The sequence below is a fragment of the Rutilus rutilus genome (assembly GCF_951802725.1).
Source record: "Rutilus rutilus genome assembly, chromosome: 9".
Classification (NCBI taxonomy): domain Eukaryota; kingdom Metazoa; phylum Chordata; class Actinopteri; order Cypriniformes; family Leuciscidae; genus Rutilus; species Rutilus rutilus.
In genome coordinates this window covers 743,000-755,095 of record NC_140223.1, presented here as the reverse complement: position 1 = coordinate 755,095, position 12,096 = coordinate 743,000, and the positions used below count along the sequence as shown (strand labels likewise).

Sequence of the window (12,096 nt, the reverse complement as noted above, 5' to 3'; positions counted from 1 at the left end):
ATGCATTTTCGTGTTGGATAGTCGCAAATGTGGAACTTCATTGCCGAGGAAGCACGCAGATAACTGTGGTAACAAAGCAGTTCTATCGAACAGTATGGGCCCTATCTTGCACCCAGCGCAATTGACTTTGTACACCGATGCATGTATCAATCCTATTTTGCACCCGCGCAAAGCGGACTTTTCCCTCCACGGATGCACGTCGGTTAACTAAGAAATACACTTGCGCTCCCCGGGGCGGTTCAGCGCAAAGAGGAGGCGTGTTCCGGTGCAAACGTTCCCTCATGCTATTTTACAGGTTTAGAAAACAATTGCGCCACTGACCGAAAAAAAACTAGTTTAAAGTCAGTGGCGCGTTGCGCATGTTATTCATATGCTCACATCCGCTTTAGAACAAGCGCGCCTGCTCTTAAAGGGAATGTGAGATGTCGCTCTGATTGGTTTATTTCACGTTACGCCCAAACCACACCTATGAATAATGAAGCTACTTCAGACCAACCCCTATTAGATTTGCGCCAGGCGCAAGAGTCATTTATCCCGCCGGGAAAATAGCAACAGCGCCAAGACCCGCCCACAAAGTTACTTGCACTTTGCGCTTTAAAACTTGCGTTTCAGATCGTTAAAATAGGGCCCAGTATGTGTGGTGTGCAGGGCGTGTTTGAACCCAAAATTGTCCGATGTAGGCTAGACGAAATTGCGTGGCATATAGCGTTATAGCCGCGTCTGTTCAATTGGTGAAATGTTACAAGGCTACTCAGTTTTGTGTTAACGTTTGCCATGTTCTTTGCCATGTACAAAATCGGACCCGTGCAGAACTATGAGCTAAATATATATATATATATATATATATACACATACATACATACATACAAATATATTAAATATTATTTAAATAAATAATCTGAAAATGAATTAAATAAATCTCAATTAAACTTCGTCACGCGTTCATGCAGGCCACAAATGCACACTTCCGAACACCTGACAGCTGGATTTGATTAAATTTGCGAGGTTTGTGAAATTAAATGTTTATTAGATATTCAAAGATTTGTTTAAATGATATGCGCATTTGCTGAATGTTGACGGTAAATGAGAAAGTAGGCTATTAGTGTTTGCCTTTCTGTTAAAAATAATATAAAAGCAAACGCTGTAATACTTTTCCGCATACCGTTCACTTTCTTTGTTTAACAGTTCTATCTGATAACATATTAGATATGATTTCAGTGTTAAACAGAGACCGTAAACTAATAAACACGGAGAATGTGAGTACTCTATGTTCAGCACTGTCAAAATAAAAGTCCCGCTATTACGAGGACATAAAAGATCGCAATCTCTATGATTCGCTTGAAAAGTAGATTGTGGGCGTCTTCAAGATCAATCACCCCCATGGCTACATAACTGGTTCAGTGCATGTGGTTAGCTACTCATTTAGCATGTTAGCCAGCTTGTATATTAGATAACAAGAGCCTGCTACTTTTAGCTAAAGAGCTAGCAAGAGTCTCCTAATGTGAACTAGCTTGTAACAGCATTCATCCACACATCACGTTGTAAATGATACTGTTCAATCTTTAGAACCAACCACTGGCTAGGTAGCTAGCCATTTCGATTTCCTAACTGAATTTTTCTTAAGTGAAATGTTAGAACAAGATGTCACTTACCTGCAACAGCGCAGTACCTCACACTTCCCATAGTTGGCGTATCAGCGAGTGAGCAAAAGTGTGATACACACACAGATGATTTAAAAAAAATTGTGACAATTCTGGCCTAAGGAGATTTTTGCAGCAGGGGTATATTTGAGACTGTAGAACATTGTGGTATGCTCAGAAAAATGAGGACATCGATTTTCATCCTGACTTCTACACATGTCCTGACTTTGTTGGTGTGTATTCATACTTTTGTCCTGATATGTCACAAACACACACACACACACGTTGGGTTTTCAGGTTTTATGGGGACTTTCCATAGAAATAATGATTTTTATTTTATTTATTAGTTTATTTAATAGGGACCATGCATATTCATGTACATTGTTGTATAAAAATACACCATGTAAATATGCCAGAATTAGTAAAAAGATACTATTTTTCATCTGCAGTCCCTAAGCCAGTAACATAAAAACTAACAAAAAAAAAATAACCAACAATCATACAACATTCATTCACTATGACAACAATACACATAAATAGAAATATACATCAACAATACAAACAAACAAGACAAAAATTCATAATAACAATGACATTATACATTCACCACTACACTACATTAACAGGGAAAATGTATGACTAATAGTGACCAATATTAATGACTAATGTTACAGTTAAAGGTGAGTACATGTCTGATTATCTAAGAGCCACTGTTTTAATTGAGTTTTAAAGGAGGTGAATGAAGGACACTCACGTATCACAAGGGGCAAGCTATTCCAAAATTTACCACCTATTATTGATAATACATTTTGTCCAAAGGTGGTACGTCTAAATGGTATCATACAGTCCCCTTTTATAGAGGCCCGTGTACTACCTCCGCTTGCAAGCCTTTGAAAAAAGGCATGCAGTGGAGGTGGAGCAAGATTATTTAACACCTTATAAACTAGACAAATGTACTTGAAACGTTTGAAATTGTCAAAACTTAAAAATTTATGTTTCTCTAAAATATTGCAATGGTGAAATGACAAAGCCTTTTTATCAAAAGTTTTAATGGCTTTCTTGAATAGAGATTCAATAGTTTTAAGACTCGATATGCTAGTTAATGACCAATTTATGAAACAATACTCGATATGTGAAAAAATCATAGTATATAAGAACAACTTGGCTGCTTTGGTGTTAAGAAATGGCCTGACTTGTTTAAAATTCTGCAAACTAAATTTAACTTTATTTGCCACCTTTTTTACATGATATTTGAATGTTAAGGTTGAGTCATATATTACTCCTAAATACTTAAATTCATTGACAACATCAAGCTCCTGTCCTCTAAAAAACACATTAGAATGTGACACCTTCATACATTTTTTGGTGAACACCATACAGACTGTTTTTTTGGTGTTTAACCCTCTGGGGTCTGAGGTGTTTTTGGGGTCCTTGAGATGTTCTGACATGCCCTGACATTTGTGCTTTTTTCAGTTGCTTATAAACATAGTAATGGCAAAAAAAAAATACACGCTATTTAGCACAAACAGGGCTACCATAATATGTGAGCAACAAGAATGTACATGTCTGCATTTTTGAGAGAATAATGTTTATGCGTGGTTATTGAAAAAACTAAAAACTAAAGTTTCTGAAATAAGACCACAAAACACACACTAAATATGTGCCAATAAGACTTTTGTCTAATGGATGTCATCGCCTAGTGTTTTTTCTTCAAAATTATGTGAAAATCACCCTGCCTAATCCTTCACATAACACAATACATTGATTTGAATTTTGCAAAGCACTTTCTGTTTGGAAAGGCCATATGCGGAGTGGGCGTCACAGATCATGCATATGTAGTGGTTCACACCTGAGGACCGCATACTTAATGAGCCATTCATTCAGGTGAGTCACTGAGCCACAAGAATGCAAGAGCAACAGTTGGAAGCATCTCAATTCTTTTTTATTTTTCCACATATTGTGCTTGCAATTTGGCCTATAATATCCAAGGAAAACATGTAATTGTGCCGTTAATTCTCATACTGTATTTTCAGTTTTGGAATATTTATCCTCTCCCCAAATTTGTCACTAATAAAACACAATAAAAATTATTTAAAGAAAAGGCTTATATTTACCTTTTATTAGTTTGTTTACATCTACCTTGTAAATATTTAAATAAACAACAATTCAAGTGTAATCTTTCTTTGTACAAACTAAAGTATACATTTTATCATACATATTTCAAAGTTAAGGATTTGATTGATTATTTGATTATTTTTGACAAAAAAATTGGCAAATAAAAGCTTATTTGAGGTGGCAGATATTTTACAGTAAAAATGTATAATCTATCCAAAACTAATCAACGAAATGTTGTCTTTCATATGTCTGTAACATAGGTCTTTCATTTTTATTATAAGGAATATAAATGCTAATTTGCAGTTTAATACGTTGCTTATACAAATATATATATGTGCATACACACACACACACACATATACATGTGTATATATTTATACACAAAAATAAATTTTATTTATATTTTTTATATACATTTTTTTTTTCCACAAATTGTGCTTGTAAATTGTATAATATCCAAGGTAAACATGTCTAGTAATTGTGCAGTAAATTCTCATACTGTATTTTCAGTTTTGGAATATTTATCCTCTCCCCAAATTTGTTACTAATAAAACACAATAAAAATTATTTAAAGAAAAAAAAAATATATTTACCTTTTAATAGTTTGTTTACATCTACCTTTTGAGGGACATTTTCCCTTATTATTATTATTCCTCACAGCGCTGCGAGACGGTGTAAACAAGTAATGATCTGAATAAACTTGTTTTCTTGAGCTGATATGGGGCTCGAGAAAACACAGCCCCTCACAGGTTTGCGCCGTGGATTCCCGCGAGTCAGACGCGGATACTGTGTTTGTTTTAGGCTCGCGCAGTCTTCACTCGGACGCGCGCTTCAATCCGTTGTGGAGACTCTCTTTTCGTTCCAGTGAAATTACAAAACAAAATACACACACACACATGTCTCTGCCTGATATACAACCACTGATAAACATAATCTGATTTGACAAAAAAAAAAAAAAACTATGAGTGCAGATTCGAACTCAGAACCTCTGACACGCTAGGCAAATGTTCTACCACTAGACCACTTGAGTTCACGTATTTACTCACGTGAAAACTCGGTGTTTACTCGGCGTGATCAATTCACTCTTGAACATGCTGCCGTTCGTCTGAGTTACAATCTTCCTCATCATTCATGATGATCTCCAGTTCAAGCACCTTATGTTGTGATTGCTAGCCTATTTACTTTTTATGTATTAAATCCAGGAAATTTGTTAATGAAAATAATATTAAAATTAAGATACAATTAAAACAAAACGAAATTCGTTTTAAAGAATGGATTTGTGCTTTCTGTTTTGAAGTCTCTGTGAAAGTTTGAAAGTCTTTTAGTGCTGCTTCAGAGCGCTCGCGTCCATAATGGAGAACTGTCACGTAATATTGTTTTTTCCTCATAAATGCGAACATGTGTCAACTAATGCAAGTAAATTTAAAAAGACTTACCCGAAATATTATCCACGGCTGGATCAAGTCGCTCAACGTTCGTCGCTCAAAATACAAACGTTCGTCGTCAGAGTCCTGCTCTTCTTCTGAGCAAAATTTGAACTCGTGTCATCTTCCAACAGCACAGGAAAGTGAATAAATGAAACTTGCTGGTTTTAAGGCATTTCAGGGGGCGTTTACCTTATTTTGCATAGATCACCTCAGCTCATTATCTTATGAATAGCGCGCTCTGCGAGTGGGTGTGAACTCATTACCGATAATTAGGTGAGACGGGAGAAACTGTACTTCTCTTTAGTTTCTTACAGATTACATTGCAGGAGAATATTTGTTTTGAATGTGAATTGTTTTATTTAAAAGTAGAAATTTAAAGCTTTCTTTAGACGCATGTTTCATGGTTGTGTGATAAGTATTAGCTGAGTTTCAGTTCATTTTCCAGACTTGTTTCAAAAAGATTTTTGCGGAGACAGAGTGAGCTGAAAGCGCACCCTGTTTATTTTATTTATTTAAAAATAAAAACAAGGTTTTGATGTTAATGTGAGTGTACACAAAAAAAGAAGACCCTCTATAGTTTATAATCATGTATTTATTTTATTAATATGACCGTAAATGACGGACTTTTTTAAGTTTATGTTGCTTCTATGTGAAAAAAATCCAGCAAAACGCGGGGGCGCGTTTGCCGACCTCAGAGGGTTAAGTAAAGACACGACCTAGTGAGCCAGTCATCAATGTGAGCCATTGCTGATGTAAGTGTGGATGCTATCTCTAAGTAGTTCTTATCATGTGTAAAGATTACAGCATCATCTGCATACATCTGGACATCAACATTTTTACATGCCTCTGGCAGGTCATTAATATAAAGTGTGAACAAGATCGGACCAAGTATAGAGCCTTGGGGGACCCCTACTGGACATTCACTAAATGGAGACTTTGAGTCATTAATACAAACACATTGCTTTCTACAGGACAAGTATGATTTTATCCAGTTGAGAGCTTGCTCAGAAAAATTAAAATATGCCAATTTAGATAAAAGAACTTCGTGATTTACAGTATCAAAAGCTCGCTTTAGGTCTAGGAAGACAGCACCAACATAAGAACTCCTATCTAGGTAGCCTTTAACCTTTTCCAAAAACAAACAATTAGCTGTTTCTGTTGAGTGATGGGCCCTGAATCCAAATTGCATAGGGTGGAGTGAATTATTGCTTTTATTGAGATGTTGAATCAGTAATTTAGCCACCCATTTTTCAAGGATTTTAGAAACAACAGGTAGAATACTGATTGGCCGATAATTGTCCATATCCGATCTTTCCCCTGATTTAAAAATGGGTGTGACCAGGGCCATCTTCCATGCTGATGGCACGATAGATTGACTTAAAGACTGATTAATCAGATAACATTATATCCTGGCATAACAATAAGTGCCTCCGGAGATGAACTAGTTAACCAGGTCTCTGACAGTCCAAGAAAATCAATATTAGAATTTACAAGCAGGTCTTCCAGTTGTTCACGTTTGTTTGCCATACTCCTAATATTTAAATGTCCACCAAACAGACCTTTAACTTTACATCGAGGATCCCACACAGTTCGAGCCTGATTAAGCGTTTGGAAAAACTTTGTGGTGCGATGTTTTTTCATCACGGGATTCCTAGATCTAGTTGAAGGCATAATCAATGTTAAACCTACATCACGATCCGGAATGTTTCGGGACTCACCACTGGAGATGTTAATATTCCGCTCTTGAAACGAGATGGCCTCCTTCACATTGCCGCTGAAGTTTGTCGAGCCAGTGGCCAACGCCACATCAGAAGACCCCATCACAGCCCGCAGCCCTTGGCCGGTTGCCATCGACGGCGCCATCCGAGCGAATCCCGCTAAACAGCCGTCAGCAAAGGCACCCAACTGCGCGACCGGTATAAACAAACACGGCAGCACAGGTGGCGAGTAGAAACAGCAGGCCATTGATCGAATAGCAAACAGGGACTGCCCTGGTAACGCCAGAGGAGTGTAGGGCAGTGGTAGTCCGGGCCTTGCATTGGCTACAAGAAGATTGTTGAGGAGAGTTGTAAACAGGGCGCATTGGAAGACGCCGATTTGTGTTACCGCTGTCTGTTGCGGTCCAGGATTTCGCTCAACATCACCAGCAAGAAGTAACAATACGGTGAGTTGAACGAGCCCATGGCGTGGATTAGATAGCATTTCACGCGATGTAGAAGACACCTTTGGCTTTGAATATCCATTGATGTTAATTTTGGAGTACAACAGGTGCTGGCTGCTGCTAACACAGGTGTTTTCTTTATTAAAGCAATGTTGCACAGACAGCAACAATAGGGCCACAATATATGGAACTATGATCCAATGATGTAATGAAAATTTGGGCTTAGATGGTTTAGACCAGACGTCAGCAACCTAAGGCACGCGTGCCAACACTGGCACGCGGAGGGTTAATCGCTGACACGCAAGCAAATGCGAGAGAAGTGTATGTATTTCATTCAGATAAAGTAGTCTACCTGCACACAGATCTACATTTTGATGTAATAATTCCTCATAGTAAAAAAAAACTTATTTTATTAAGTTAGAGATGCACCGATTGATCCGCTGGTGGCCGAAATCAGCCGATTTTCACGTGATCGGCCATAACCGGCGACCGGCCGGTCAGTCTGACATATGCCGATTTTATGCCGGTCAAATGCACTTGGTCTCGGGCTCCCCATGATTAACATCGCGCAACACCAGCATCACATGTGCACACGGAACGCACATGTAGGAAACCTCGTGAATTACGGCCGTTTCACGCATATTTTTTTCGGCGTGCATGTTAATCAATGAGTGCATTCAGGAGCAGCGCGTGAGCGCCCAACATGAGCGTCGCGTGAGCAGCAGTGAAGCGAGGAATTCGCCGCCTAGTCTATTTTGTCTGCGCTGCTCACGCTCAATTAAAGTGAAAGCACACATTTGATGGACAAAATAAATATGATTTCAAACAAAAGTGCCTAAAATGCACAGAATGTGCATATCTAGTGTGTTTAACAAGAACTGGATTAGGTTATGTCAGAAAAGAAAATGAAGACTCAAAAATATTTATATAAAATCAACCCATTTAAACTTGTTTTTATTATTCAGTTTGGGTAAAAGGATATGATATTTTATATAATATATATATATATATATATATATATATATATATATGTGTGTGTATATATATATATATATATATATATATATATATATATATATATATATATATATATATATATATATAAATCTAAAACAAATTTCAAGAGAAATATTTACATTTCTGTAGGCCTACTATTTCTGTGTAAGCCATTATGAAAATGTAAAATGTTTGTGTAGCCTATTTATATGAGTGTGTGTGTGTATATGTATATGTATATATGTATGTATGTGTATATATATATATATATATATATATAGACTATGTGTGTGTTGTGGCACAGTGATGAACTCGGAAACTTAAAAATGGCACTTTATGACAAAAAGGTTGCCGACCCCTGGTTTAGACAAACAGCGCAAACAACACACTGCACCTGCCAAGCTACATGCGTGCACGTCCGAGTCCGCCATCCTGCCCTAGATGGGTCACTGGGCCATTTTATACAGTACAAACTGTATATTCAATCCCCTAATCCTACCTGATGTATTTTAACAACATGAACTAATGAGTATTTGTATACATTTCATATTGAAATGTATTCACAGTGAATCTGACTGCAGTAGATGTGAAAGATATGAATAAAAATTAAGTTAATTCGGCCAGCGCTCATACCTGTATTTATTTCCTGTTAAGTCCATAGTAGTTGATTGTCGAGTTCACGCGCGTGATCATAGGTAACTAAGCAACAATGGAGAACTCGACAATCGACTACTGTGGGCTTCGACCGAAAACAGGAAATAAAATAAATACAGGTATGAGCGCTGGCCGAATTAACTTAATTTTTATTCATATCTTTCACATCTACTGCAGTCAAATTCACCGTGTTCACTCTGAAGGAATCACTCACATTGGCTGTGCACTTGTAATGACACATCAAGGATGTTAAGAGGCTAAAAGCAGGTTTAAAACTTGCCCCATTTAAGTCAACAGGGTGCAAATTTTAAAAAGAGGATAGCACGGTGTAGGCAACACCGATTTTTGTCGTTGTTTTCTGTACTGACAGCACTATAAATTTACAAAAAAATTAGCTCAATGTTAAAATTGACCGGAGTTCTCCTTTAAGTGTCATGTTTACCTCTGGATATAGGCTTAATGTGTGTCATTGTTCTCTACAGGTTGTGGGATTGTGGTGTCACAGATGAAGGTTGTGCTACTCTGGCGTCAGCTCTGAGATCAAACCCCTCACACCTGAGAGATCTGGATCTGTCTAGGAATAAACTAGGAGACTCAGGAGTGAAGCTGTTATCCGCTGTACTGGCGAATCCTCACTGTAACCTGGAGACACTGGGGTAAGATCATCTCTACTATAAAGACCCGGAGTGAATAAGGATTAATATGTAGATAGTGTATACAATAGTGGTGTCAACAATAATCGATTCGGCGATGCATCGCAATGCGGGGCATGCACGATTCAGCATCGATGCGGCAAAGTGCCATAATCGATTATGTCACTGTTTTAGGGGTGTAACGGTACGCGTATTCGTACTAAACCGTTCGGTACAAGGCACGCATTTTCAAACCGAACGGTTATTTCAAATGTAAGCGCGTCGCGAGCGCGCTCATAATGTAGACGCTGGCGCGACCACAACATCAAATGGCAAACGCAATGTAAGCGGAACGAAACTGAGCTACTCGTCGTGACGGACTGTTTATCAGTTTGGACCAACGCAGCGCGAGCCGATCTTATAATTTATCCCCATAATACAACGCTAAGAGATCCAGTAAAGAAAGCATTTGAACTCGCCACTAAAGTAATAACATCGCTGCGAGATCTAGTTAGAAACATTCACATTTCTCCGTTATTAACGGATCAAACAGCGCTGACGTGGAAACCAGGAAGAAACATTGTGGCATGAATGAACTATCCAGTGTCCACAGATCTGCAATATTCACCATGGATTTACTGTAGTAACACTAACTGCAACTTTGGAAGTTTGGCAGGAATAGTAGGCTAAAATGCTTTCAAGTAACGTTATGTCGGATTTATTTCGACATTATGAATAACATTGCTGCCCTCAAATGATAATCTGAACTAAAATAAACATTTGTTTATAAGCACAAAATATTACATTTAATTTTTTCCAAGGAGCTGTTTTGTTTTATATGCTCCTAAGAAGAGTCAATTATAGCTCCATCATTGCTCAAAGAAAAAAAAAAGTCATACTTTATGATGTTAGTTCTAATAAAAAAAGAATAAAAAAAAAAAAATCAAGGAAATTTCTCTGGCATTTCTTTCTTTTTGCTGTATCGAAAACGTACCGAACCGTGACACAAGTGTATCGTATTGAACCGAACCATGAATTTTGTGAACCGTTACAGCCTACACTGTTTATTTTCTGGCCTTGAGTTGGACAATAAAGTTGAAATTTAATTTCAAATGGTTCTCAAGCAGAGAGAAGAGAAGCATTTCTCATTCAAAGCACTGAAAGTAGTGATTTATGCTTTCTTTTTCAGGTTTGAAAATGCCATATCCAATACCCTGTACCATTCAATTTTATTTTATTTAATGACATTTATGTCAAAGATACAGGAGAGTGATAATACACACATAGCAGCCAATAAAATCTGTTGTTCAATATCTGACTGCTTGTATTGCCTCATGACTGATGAAAATTTTGCCTTGTTGTGTGCAGTAGAATTTTGATGCATCGCAATGCATCGTAGAATCGAATTTAATCGAATCGTTACCTGGTGAATCGTAATCGAATCGAATCGTGAGGGCAGTGCCAATGCACACCCCTAGTATACAATATATCTTTGGCGTAAGCCCCATCCGGTGGTTCAGCGACAGATTCCTGCTTGAGCTGTCAGATCCTGCCAGCGGTAGAAGGCAGCGGTGAGGAGTCTCCCTGAAGAGGAACATTTACATCTTACTATATTATTATCTCCCAAAAGAAAAGAAAACTAACAGTTAAATAAACCGGTCGAACTACAAACCAGACAACAGATGCAGGATACCGGCAGCGGTCCTGCAGTGAGGACCGAAAAAATTATAACCGCATTTTATAAAGAGTTGACTGTTCCTATAAAATTAAGTTTTATTGCTTTGCTTTGAATGTATGTGCGGGCGTTTCAAATCTTGCGAGAGAAAGAGCGCCACGTCTAGCAAATCACAGTATCGCACAGCAGACGCACGTCACTTTCAGTTCAAGACAGCGCTCCAAAACCTCTAAATCTAAACCAAACAGGCAAAAGTTCACCTCAAGAATGAACAAAGTGGCGTAGATGAGTTTGAAGTTCAGTGTTTGAAAAAACAGAACAAACGAAAGAGAAAGTGCAATATAGCTCTCTATATGAAGCATTTCCCAACTTCATTCAAGCCACTTACAACTGCTGTTTCTGTTTCTGTTTGTGAGTTTTTTTATTTTCTCCCAGTCCTAACACACACAATTTCCTTAAAATGTTTGCAAATACATTAAACGCACATACTCACACACACTCTCTCTCTCACACACACATGCTGGGTTTTCAGGTTTTATGGGGACTTTCCATAGAAATAATGATTTTTGTACTTTACAAACTGTAAATTCAATCCCTAATCCTAACTGATGTATTTTAACAACTTGAACTAATGAGTATTTTTAAATATTTCATATTGACAGCATTATGTTATTTATTTTTTGTGTCATGTTTATAGTTTATTTATATCAGGACAATGTGCAGTTACATTAAAAAGATGGCTGCACCAGATTTAGCACCATGCTAATTTCCATCTGTAGTCCTACACAATTAAAAT

At 37.6% G+C, this 12,096-nt stretch overlaps 1 protein-coding gene across 11 annotated transcripts in view; it reads left to right on the top strand.

Annotated features, from left to right (window-relative positions):
* Positions 1–12,096, top strand: part of LOC311297683 (NACHT, LRR and PYD domains-containing protein 3-like) — a 432,890-nt gene that overhangs the window by 415,003 nt on the left and 5,791 nt on the right. For 10 of the 11 annotated variants that reach the window (XM_084420082.1, XM_084420081.1, XM_084420080.1 and 7 more), the window contains one exon: positions 9,476–9,649. The exons of the other annotated variant lie outside the window; for it this stretch is intronic. In XM_084420082.1, the coding sequence (XP_084276208.1) occupies positions 9,476–9,649 (174 nt within the window). The remainder of the gene's footprint in view (positions 1–9,475; positions 9,650–12,096) is intronic. 11 annotated transcript variants of the gene reach the window in all.